The 11,921-nt window shown below is 42.3% G+C and overlaps 1 protein-coding gene across 2 annotated transcripts; it reads left to right on the forward strand.

Moving 5' to 3' along the window:
* The first annotated feature begins 798 nt into the window (after nt 1-798).
* akap17a (A-kinase anchoring protein 17A) lies at nt 799-10,692 on the forward strand. 2 transcript variants are annotated; one of them, XM_088914582.1, is made up of 6 exons: nt 799-882; nt 968-1,037; nt 2,935-3,708; nt 5,253-5,401; nt 5,903-6,143; nt 6,545-10,692. In XM_088914582.1, the coding sequence occupies exons 3-6, from the start codon at nt 2,950-2,952 to the stop codon at nt 7,295-7,297; spliced, it is 1,902 nt and encodes a 633-aa protein (XP_088770708.1). In that variant the 5' UTR covers nt 799-882; nt 968-1,037; nt 2,935-2,949; the 3' UTR covers nt 7,298-10,692. The 2 variants fall into 2 exon arrangements, with proteins under 2 accessions (XP_088770708.1, XP_088770709.1); XM_088914583.1 differs by lacking the exon at nt 968-1,037 and having other exon boundaries at nt 840-882.
* The last annotated feature ends 1,229 nt before the right edge of the window (nt 10,693-11,921 follow it).

Genomic DNA, 11,921 nt, shown 5'->3' on the forward strand with positions numbered 1-11,921 from the left:
TACAGACTCCACGCAGGTAGCATACCAGGTCTGGAATCAAACCGGGAGCTAACCACTGCACCGCTAACGCATGCTGGAAGGTTTTAAAAAATGATCTCATGCCGCCCTCTTGCGGCACAAAGCTAGAAGATCAAAATAAACTGAGTCACTTCAATTAAACTCCTACATTTCGGTTCAGCCAAGCAAAAACGGCAACAACGTTTCATTTGCATTTCAGTTCTGTGGTAAAATAATGTCATATTTGTATTGTTTGAAAATGTAGCAAATCGCTTTCTGTCTTCAAAATTAATTCACAGCTTATATGTGCGTCCTTTTAAGTCCTAAAAGATCAATGATGATGATGCAAGGAAATAAATTTTAAAACGTCTAAAGTGTAAATTAAATTTGCTTAAAGGCTTCAATCGGATCGGATAGGTTTGAAATGACTGATAATTCCGTCAGCAGTAGTAAAAATGCCGGAGGAGCGCAGTTTCTGGTGGTTTCTTTTCCAATTCAGCTCTTAGCTTAATGATCCAGTTGAACTAAATATTGGCTTGATCAGAGTTGTTTAAAAACTTTCCTAGCTTTTAAGCTACTCCTAACCTATGAAAACGTTAAATGCATCAGAACTGTAGTCCTCCAAGACTGGTGATGGGCACTTTTGCGTTATTATTACTACTACAAATACCCGTACGAGTGCATGCTCACACAAGACAGCCAGCCCCTTAGTCGGCGCTGTGCAAGAGGCCGGAGTATCTAGAGTTTCAGCCCACCCGAAGTCACCGAACCAATCACATCCCATCCTTACACGACGGAAGCGGAATTACGTCATACAGGAACTTTCTTTGCTCGTGTTGATTGAACAACAAAACTGACTAGATTTTTCTACAGCAGCGATCACAGGTAGGTCACTGGTAGCATTACGGTAAAAGAAAACAGGTCAAGTCGTTGTGTACGAATTTATGTTCTTGTTTTTTTTTTCATTTAGGACAATACAGTTAGCGGCCTTTGTTTAAAGGTGACATAGAGTGGACGGTTGTGTTGCGGAGCAGGGTCAGGTGAGTGACTTCTACCCGTTTCATCTTCGTCTGTGAAGTCGCTGGGGACTCGGGATTTTATCTTCGTGTGTAAAGTGAAAGTCAAAATGGATGCAGCTGAATGAAATCGCCAGTCTGTCAGGACTGTTGCCTTTTCATTTTGCACAGCTCTGCTCGTTCAGAAAAGAGTTCGTGTTACCGAATCGGGTTCCGCACCAGTCACATGAAGACAAGGTTCTTAACCTGGCTTCTGGAGCCCCGCTGTATTTTCTGGCTTTATTTCAGTTTACCTCTTATTTTAATTATTGAGTGATCAACACTTGCCTTGATCTAGAAAGTAGCTCGCTAATGGTGTAGTTTTTACAAGACAATAAGCAAATGGCTCCCAACACCGGCAAGCTCTTATTTCTGTCTGAACAGCTCCTCATAGGTGACCTACTGACAATGGACAACTACATGCGGAATACTGTTTCTAAGTTTAGTTGCAAACCTTTTTCTGACGTTTAAAAGCTGGAACGTCTTTTAGGTTAAAAAAAGTCTCAAAACGCAGGTGTCTCTTTCCGGGAGTCGTTTTGGATCATTGTTGCCAGCCTTTAGACAAGCATAGCATCTAGATTGTGTAGCATTGCAGAGTTCCTATGAAAATACCTTTAAGTCATTGACGTATTAAATTATTATAACGCTTAGCTGAGCTTTTCATATGAACAGACTCCAGACAAATCCTCAGCTAAATGTAAGTTGTCCAGATGTTCAAAGTAGATTTGAGTTGTTACATGGCTACATTGGACTACCTGACCCTGGGATTTAATTTGGGGAACAGGGAGTCTCTTCCAAAGATGCCCTTAATTTTACCTATTAAATATATCTGTTGTACAGTACATATACGTTCCTGTCTAAATGCAGAATGTAGTTTCTTTTCAAACTAAATATCACATTATATTCAAACACAGCTTCTGTTTTAAATTTTAGAGCTTATAGTTGCTCTTGATGTCTGCTATGTGGAAGATATAATCTATGTACTGATGCACAATGAAGATGTGACACATGGTTTCATCATGCACAGTGTTAATTACATTTTAGATATTTGTCAAATACGTTGGTTCTTTGGAATATATTGTTTCTTTGGATAACAACTGAGCTGAAGATATGGAATCTCAGGAATTAACACCAGGTGCACACTGTTTGATATTTTGTTTAAAATGGCTAACGTGAGTGGATTAAGCATCAGTGATCTTTTTGGAGGCCTTTTAAGGGAAATGTTGACAAGTAAGTGCTAAATCACAATCTTCTGTGGGCCAGTGAACATCTGAGTCGTCACATTTCATACTAAAAACACCATTCTTGGATTTGTGTTTTTGGGTGGTTTCTGTAACTTTGTTAGTGATAGTTATCTGTTTAAAATATTTGATTCAATCAGCAAGATTTGAGTGTTGCATTTCACGTGGCCTCGGGGTGTGTATATTTCTTCTGACAAATTTGTGTGAAATGCATAGGTAATTTTAGTTTTGAGCTCATTTTTGATGCTTGTGATTTTTTTCTAACCCATGGGGTCCCTACAAACTTACTAAAATTAACCGCAGTAACTCTCCTCATTAGAGCACAAGGCAAACTTTTCGTTTCAAATGGTTTCTGAGTGTTTTGCCAGGGTGACACTGATCAGTAATCCCAATAATCCCTCATTTAACTCATATTTCACTCCTACAGTTTAGTGGGTTTTCGTTAAGTTGAAATATGACTTAGTGAATTGTCGTTCAAAAGAAGGGAGGAAGTGTGAAATACTGAAGAGCTAAAGGTGTATTGGATTTACATCCATGTATATGTTTATAGGCTCGATTAGGATATGCAAGAGATGCATGTAGCTGCTTGATGATGAGCTCTCTATGTTAATGAACACACCTTTATGTTTTTCACCACACAGTCACATGCGGCGAGCATGGCCACCACAATAGTCCACGACACGTCAGAAGCGGTGAAGCTGTGCTCCTCCCAAGGCCTCTACCTGAAACCCATCGCTAAACTCACCGTCAGCGTGGGGCTGCCCCAGCTGAAGCAGCCGGGCAAGTCCATCTCCAACTGGGAGGTGATGGAGAGGCTGAAGGCCATGGTGCAGCCCGACCAGTTCTCCACCCTGCGCATCGCCAAGAGCACCATGGAGTTCATCCGCTTCGAGGGCGAGGTGGAGAACCGGGGCATCGTGCGGTCGTTCCTGGCCAAACTCGATGGGAAGACGATAAAGCTGAGCGGCTTCACCGACATCCTCAAAGTCCGGGCCGCGGAGTACAAGATCGACTTCCCGACCCGCCACGACTGGGACTCGTTCTTCCGAGACGCCAGGGACATGAACGAGACTCTCCCCGGCGAGCGGCCGGACACCATCCACTTAGAGGGGCTGCCCTGCAAGTGGTTCGCCCCGAAGGGCTCGTCCTCGGAGAAGCCGTGCGAGAACGTGCTGCGGGCCGTGTTCGAGGTCTTCGGCAGGATCCGCAACGTCGACATTCCCATGCTGGACCCTTACAGGGAGGAGATGATGGACAAGAACTTCCACACCTTCAGCTTTGGCGGCCATTTGAACTTCGAGGCCTATGTGCAGTACCAGGAGTACATAGGCTTCGTTAAGGCAATGGATGCCCTGCGGGGAATGAAGCTGATGTATAATGGAGAAGATGGGAAGGCCGTGGCATGTAATATCAAGGTAGGCGCTCTGACGCAGTGTTTCTCCAGATGTCTTCTTTTTTATTGTCTTGCACACACATGCATTTGAAAGCAGTTCTCTTGTATAGCTCTGTTTATATTGTAGATCTGGAGAGATTTTGGTGGCATTTCTCTTAACAGATGCTCTGAGTCACGTCTCCGAGATGCTCACGTCTACTGAATGGCCTGGGCGTGTTCTGGACAAGACAATTAATTTAAGTCTCTCACTTTAATCAGCTTTACTCTCCTTAGTACAAGTGGGGCTTGGCTGCATTGAGGGGGGGATGTGCTTCCAGTTATCATGGAATAAAATTGTGGAGGGTTCCATTTGAATAGGTGGCACTGAAAAACAGTCCACTGGGTGGAATTCATAGACATTTTCCAGCCCTTCGGTGTCCTGAAAATTAAAAAATTCAAATCAAGTGTTTTCAGTTTGGATATATTCAGGATTATACACTTTTGTGGACCTCTCTGTGAACTTTGGCACTCTGCAAATAATTTGTCTACTTTAGACAATGGTATTAAATTTTTTTTTTGATTGCTTACTTTCTTTAACCATCTTATTTTGTTGACAGTATAAAAGCTTCAGAAGAATCCCCTTGTATATTCACTATTTGGTGGATGAGGGGGAGAATGATTAGAAGAAGCACTTAGGCCTTCACAGTGTTTTAGCCAGGGGCGTTTAAAGTTACATGATCATTCATCAGCTGCGCTGCAGGGTTTGCAGAAGTGTGTGAAGATCAATAGATACAACTAACAATAGATGAGTACAATAATAAGGAGAAAAAAATAAGAAAGAAAAAATATAAATCCACTTAAATAATGAGACAATTATGGGCCAATTTTAAAGTTGTGGGTTTATGGGACTTGTCAGCCAGTGAAAATAGAGAAGGAGAACACTACTTATATCAGGGCTTTGTGTCCTGGGTACCTGACACTCTGCTGTCTGCAAATTTTTGTTCCAGCTCATAAGCCATTAATTTTTACACACTTATGAGAATTAATCTAACTGCTGCTAGTTCTACATTGCATCTAAAATTTGAAAGCTAATCTGAAATCTCTGACAGTTTAAGAGCAGAGTTATTTTAATAATAAATGTAATTGTGCAAACGGATAAGTTAAAAAAGGGGCTTTATTTATGTAATGAAGAACTCTGCTAGATGAAGAAAAAAGATTTCCTGGGTTAAATACATATTGAGCAGTTGTACTAACTACGACATTGAATCCTTGTGTCCTAACTATTGAAATGGTCTCTAACAGCAGTGTGAATTATGATTTACGGATCAATTCAGTAGTAATTATTGAAGCAGTGAGAACCTTGAACTGGCAAGGACTGGAAAAGCCAAGATTTTCACCTCCCCTACACCCGGCTACTGAGTTTTCCCTTTTTCCTTTCTAATTCTCTCGGGATCACTCTGAATTGCCTAACATTTTTGTCAGCTGGACAACTTAATGGAATTTGTTCTTAAAATGTCTGGCAGTGGAAACGTGGTCTGCCTCTGCCGTGCGAAATCTTCAGAAACCCGCTTTTGTTGTGATTCCTAGATCACTTTTGACACCACCAAGCACCTGAGCGATACCGCAATAAAGAAGCGACAGCAGGAGAGACAGAAGCTCCAGGACCTGGAGCGCCAGAGAGAAGAACAGAAACGGAAAGAGAAGGAGGAAGAGGAGAAGCGGAAGGAGGAGGAGAGGTAACGGCAGACCTTTACTCATGCCTGTTATAAATGCATGATGGGAAAAGAGGAGCAACACAACCATGGTATATCATGACAGTTCCCTCTTACTAACCTTGTACCGTGTGACCAGCAAAAAAAGATGTTTTAATACCCTTTGGCCTCCTACGCAATTGTCTTTCTCCGTGTACTGCTGCCATTATTGTGTGTTTGCAGAGGATTTGGGACTTCATTGGATGCATGCTTGTAGCCAAGTGATGATTACTCTCAAATGTTAGTGCACAGCGAGGAAGATATTTCTTCCCGGAGATATGCCCTGGTATACTGTGGTTAGCATTCACGATCTATAGTTGTGAATTATACTGCAAATGTTAAATAATCTAATATATAGATCATTTATAGAGTTGTCCAGCTCTTTGTGTAAAAACTGCATCACTCCGTGATTTCAGGACTAGTGTGGAGAAACCTACAGAGTCCACTTGTGTATACGTGGTTTCTTCTTGTTATTTCTTCCTCAAGGAAAAAGAGAGAGCTGGAGGAGGAGGAGAAGGAGAGGAAAAGGGAGGAGAAGCTGAGGAAGAGGGAGCAGAAGCAAAAAGAACGTGAGGAGAAGAAAAACCTCAAAAAGTTTCAAAAGCACCAAGCTGAGGAGCAGAAGAAACTGCAGGTGAAGATTGCACTGGAAGAAAGGAAAGTATTACTGGCCCAGCGGAACCTGGAATCCATTCGACTTATTGCAGAACTGCTTAGCAGAGCCAAGGTAAGCATGTTCTCCCCATGTTCTTGTGGTTTTCCTCCCTCAGTCCAAAGAAATACTGGAAAATTTAATTGGCTTCTGGAAAAACTCTGCCCTATGTGTCCCAGTGTGCCCCACAATGTACTGACTTCCCATCCGGAGTGTATCCTGCTTTGTGACTGCGACTTGTTGGGATAGGCTCCGGCTCCTACGTGACCCTGAATTTGATAAAGTGGTTAGAAAGTGTTGAACAAAATCAAGCAATCTAGCGACCCCTTTCAGTGATGCCTTCACACTTGCATTATTTTATTCCGCAGTGCTTCGCGTTTGCCTGCTTGAGCAGTAATAGCGGTAAGCCGTGCGGCCTAGCTGGCAGGCGCCCTGTGCGCGTTGTGACCCCCGCGGTGCTCTTGTGTGTGCGGCAGGCTCAGAAGCAGCAGGAGCAGGAGCGGCTGGAGGCGGAGAGGGCCAGGCTGCTGCGGCTGGAGGAGAGGCGCCAGCTGCAGGAGGCCGAGCTGCGGCGCGTGGAGGAGGAGAAGGCGCGGGCTCTGGAGCTGCAGCGCCGGGAGCGGGAGCTCAGGGAGAGACTCCTGTGCAACCTCCTGAAGAAGAGCAGCGCGCTGGAGCTGCAGGAGGGGCAGGGAGCGCCCCCCAGAGGCCCGACTGGGCGGCCCACGTCCGCAGATTTCTTCTGTGATTCAGAAAAGCCAGAGCACCTCGCCGGCGCCGTCTGTCCAGACACCATGGCGAACGGGGCTTTCGATGGAGGGGTGTGTAACCAGGTGAATGGTTATGAGCGCACAGAGGAAAATAAGGACCCGAGCCCTCGGTCCCGGACCTCTGAGAAAAAGGCTGACGGGGTCCGCTCGGGCCAACGTCAGCAGGGCGGCCGAGCAAGGAGGCACCGGAACTCCAGCCGCGAGGACAGGGAGCGCGGTCGGCGCAGACGGCGCCATAGCTCGGGGGGAAGGGACAGGAGCAGGGAGAGGAGGAGCCGCTGCAGGGACTCCAGCAGTGCTGACAGCTGGCGCAGCCGCAGCCGGGACCGGAGCCGGAGCAGCTCCAGGAGGCACTCCAGCGGGCACCGATGGCACAGGCACCGCAGCCACAGCTCAACCCGGGAGACAAGCGGGCACAGGAGAGGGAGGAGGCACCACCGCCATCGAGATGGGAGCTAAGAGCAGCCTGCACGGACACTGAACTCTCGGTCCAGTGCAGCACACAAAAGCTATTGGAGAGAGAAGAAGGCCGGTAAGCAGGGCCCAGGAGCTCCGGAGCTCTCTGGGCAGCAGGACTGAGGTTCCTTGTTGGAGCTGTCACAGGGGTGACCACAGTGTGGGTTTCTGGACTACTGACATGAAGAAGAGGACTTCACCCAAGCAAGCCAGCAATTTACAGTTTCATACAGCAGGGCATGAGTTCTTGGCTTTAGGGACCAAAAATACATTGTTTTTCATTAAAAGGAAAAATGTAATTCCTCTCCTGTCTTTGCCCTTTTCTGAAAATATTTTGAATACTTTTTTTTAAATGTTTTCAACAAAGCTGAAAGTTTAACTTTGTATCCAATATTTTGGTATTTCAAAAGAATATGAGTCAGCCTTGGATATTTTAAAGTATTTTTCTAGTTTTACCTATAGACTAATGCTCAGGAAAGTCTGTTTTCTCTATTGAAACATTATGCTCACATCACTGAACAACGGCACTTAATGCTTTAGTGGTATGTAGACTTAAAACCAGCATGTATAAAGGCCTCTAGTAGCCAGGCTGTTTATTAGTTAAGGTTACAATGAATGCAGTAGATGTTGCAAAGAAGAATGCTGCTACTTCATTACTGCATCAGTACATTAATGACTTTTAGACAAATGTCCATTAAGGGCATAAAAACATGCTCTACGGTGTATTTTTCTGTTGTCACGATAGTAGCATTCATGAACTCTGAAGGAAATTTGAAGGAAAAACGCCTCTATATTTCTTTATTGATCTTTCTTGACACCAATTTGATTTATCCATCATCACGCAGGAGGACCTAACGAAGATAAACTAGAATATATTTATAGTATGTGTGAGAACAGGGCCATATACTTTTTCATTTGTTTTTCACAAGCAGCAGGCACTATTTGATCCCCAAATAATTTTAGCCCTGCATTCTGTATTGTTTTCTAAGGAGTTGAAATGAAACCCAAACCTTCAAAGGACCATTAAGTATCCTGTTCATGCAATAGGGTACACAGGTGTTCTCTTGCCTGACGGATAGTTTTGCTATTTGTGATGTCAGTTAAAGCACCATGCACCCTCTGACAGCTGCTCAAATCTGTTTTGGAATTACTCCCAACTCTGTTGTTTTTTTTCCAACAGACAATGTCTCTCTTCCACAGGTTTGCTGAACAGTCTGCTGGCATCGGCTATCTTACGTCTAAGCTATGCTATCAGATTATTTTGACCCCGTGTGGTAATGGGTTCAGTGAGGGGCTTGGCTGACAAACCTCACCCCCTGGTGAATAAGCATACTGTAATTTGCACTAGCAAATAAAAAGTGTTTCTTAACAGTGTTCTTAATTATCTTAGTATTCTAAACGTATGCTGAACTCCTTAAAGTGATGAAGTTCTGTTTAAGGATTTTTAATCATTACAATTAGTAAATCAACCACATATATTTTTGTTTGCATTTTGCATGTTGAAAAGAAAAGATTGGTTGCCATGACTTTATTTCAATTAGGATAGAAGAAAGAATACAAGTGAGAAGCATTTGGTTCAGTGGGCTCATTTGGGTGCCTTCATTTATCGAATTGACTTGCTGGATACAACTGTAATACAGGGTTACTTAGCTGTCAGGTTGTTTGCTCAAACAATTGTGTCAAATTAACTTTTAATGTAGAATTACTAAAATATAGTTACTCCTCTGTGCATTCTGTATTTTAAAAAGCTTCATTCCCTTATTTCATGACTTTTAAAGTAAAACAATGTTAAAATAATTAAGCACCAATAGCACACCTATGATTTAGGTTTATTACTAACAATCTTTTCAAGCTTCCCTTGGAAGCAATGCAAATATAATTCATGTAACATGAACTCAAACCACTCGGTTTGTGTGGAGTCACCCCTGGAACTGGGTCACACTTGATCTGAAATAGCTGTGCAACTCCATCCCAGAAAGCTATCGGAGAGCTCTTGCTGTCTTAAGTAGACCAGTTTAACAGACCAGTTCTTTAGTTGGTGCAGATAGAGACCTATAAGACATGCTGACCTGGAGTTGTGCACCACTACTGTAAAACATATTTGAGCACAAAGGGTAAGGCAAGGAGTGGTTTATAGTTTGACTCTTTCTCCGTGTCATCATATGGGAAGAGCCTGATTCCAGACGTGTCCTCTATGCGTTTTTATCTTTCACAATGCGATGCCCGTCAATACTCGTATTCATGATGTGCTACACATTGCCCCCCATGCCGTTAACACACAATGAAGATCTCTCTCTGGATTTTCATCTCTGGAGACTCAAATCTTTACTGTTGAAACATTTTGATGATTTTAGCAAACTGTTTTGGGGGGAATTTGTCAAAGAACTGTGAAGAAAAGCCTTTCCGCTGAAAATGAGTTGATGTCGATTAAAGATTTTACCAGTAAAGTCAAGGATGGAGGTTAGTTGGCCAGTGGGATCTGCGAAAGGTGCTCCAACAAGGCACCATCAATTTTACAGGTTTTATCTCGGCCACTTAGTGTTTGAGCCTAATAATTAAATGAACTTATGCTTTTGCTACAAGAATTGTTCCATCAGATTATATCACACTGTCCAGCTTTAAACTGACTCCTGACAAAGGATAAGTAAAATATAATTAGAAAATATTCAAAACTGAATGTGACCTTTTCAGTTACCCAACAGGCTGCATTGAATGAACTTTTACATAGTCTGCCTTAAGATTATTATTTTGACATTGACTGCTTTATTGTAATTTTAGCCTATTGGGTGCTACTTTTGTGGAATTTATAAATTCAGTCTCGGAACATCTTTACTATAATTACACTTTTGCCTTCAGGTGACTGCTCAGGGAAATGTTACAAAATCACTCCCAGGACTTACACCTGCTAGAGATGAGACCACAAGTGCATTTTTTGTGTTTTAGTATAAGAGTTTAAGAAGATTTACAAATGAGGGGAGGGTATTTGGCTCCATGTAGTTCCTTCTAGTTAGAAGACAAGATTCAAGAATCTCCTAAGATCCTTGAATCTCCTAAGATCCATCTCATCTGAGGATCGTCAGCCACAGCGCCATGTATCTTGTTCCAGAATCCTACAATACCAAAAGGAGAACGCTCTCTCCTCCATTTAATGATTCAAACCCCGTCTCCTGCCTGACATGGCTGGATGCATGTCATGAAACTAACAAAGTTAATTAGTATATACAGTGTGACCAAGACCCAGCCTTTATAAAATCCCATGTTGGAAATACCCATTGTGTGTGACATTTAGCTATGCATTATGTTTTATATGTTGGATGTAATACATCATATGTTCCCCTGGTCTATAAAAATAAACCAGTGTAACAAGGTGTCAGTGTTGAAATTAAAACTCTTTCAAATATGTGGCTTGACTCGGACTTTCATTGACTTGCATATCCTTATCACCTGTTTGTAGAGTCATTTATAAGTTTCAGCACTAAACTTAAACTCATTTTTAAGTGGTTCAGTGTACTAAAAATGTATGAAGTCATTTCTGATACTGTACTGATACTCTCTACTAAGCGGTTCTAATCTGGGGGGTTTAAGAAAGACAACTTCCGCTAGTGTGACAAAGTTTTGATATGTATGTGCAGAATCCAGTGTGTATTTGTCAAAGCATTAAGTAAAAATGACGTTAAGCCCAGAATACAACTTCTTTGCTTGTTTCTTTTTGAGTGTTAAGTGGTTGGTCTGTGGCAACTAAGCACTAAAAAAAGCTATTAAGAAGCTAAAGAATTACACACACATGCTTTTTCTTATACAATTGGAACCCATCACTGTGAATGATGGAAAGGGGCCTTGAGTTAAAAAAGAGGGCACAGGGGCAGTGCCAACCTTGATCAAGGTAAAACGGTAGCCGCAAAACAACTTTCACATCATTGGCAGAGGGTAAACCATGAGGGCACATTAATAAAAGAGTTCTAAAAAATTGCTTTCAGAGTATTGAGGCACAAGGAAAAGTGTGTATATGCTTCAGGAAATTAGGTCCTTTACATCTAGAGTGGCTTTCAATTTGTCTTGGAGTTACAAACACCAAATTACCTGTCTCAGTACATTTTATTATATGACGCTTGAGTAGGCAGCTGCATCAGCATTGTATAGGCAGCACGGAATAAACCCTTACCTGTTCCATTTTATTATATTAATAGTAGTATTATAATTATATTTCTTTGAAATTAGGCATTTCTGTTACTTTTACCATGACAGGTAGTTCCATTACAAATAAAAAGCTGCATAATGTCCTTTGCTGTTTTTTTATTTCACCATCATTTATTTATTCAAGGCGTAGCATTAATATAAATATGCTACTGAATAACACTGGGTATTAATAGTAAGATGTACGTATCAACCTCACCTACATTGTATGTTTACTTTGTAGTGAAGAGACATTGTCTTATCCTTGAAGGGTGCCATTTGTTTCTCATTAGTTAATTCTTTTAATGTGATCACAGTTTAAGTGCCCTCTCTCTTTCTGTGGAGCTCAGTGTTTTGCTTTATCCTGCATTCAGTCTGATTAAAAAGTCACATAAATGAAAATCCCTTCACAACCTCTGTGGGATGCTGGTACCCCAAGACCTGAGCTGCAAAC

The sequence above is a fragment of the Atractosteus spatula genome, chromosome 4 (genome assembly GCF_055471065.1).
Source record: "Atractosteus spatula isolate fAtrSpa1 chromosome 4, fAtrSpa1.hap1, whole genome shotgun sequence".
In the NCBI taxonomy this organism is placed as follows: Eukaryota; Metazoa; Chordata; class Actinopteri; order Semionotiformes; family Lepisosteidae; genus Atractosteus; species Atractosteus spatula.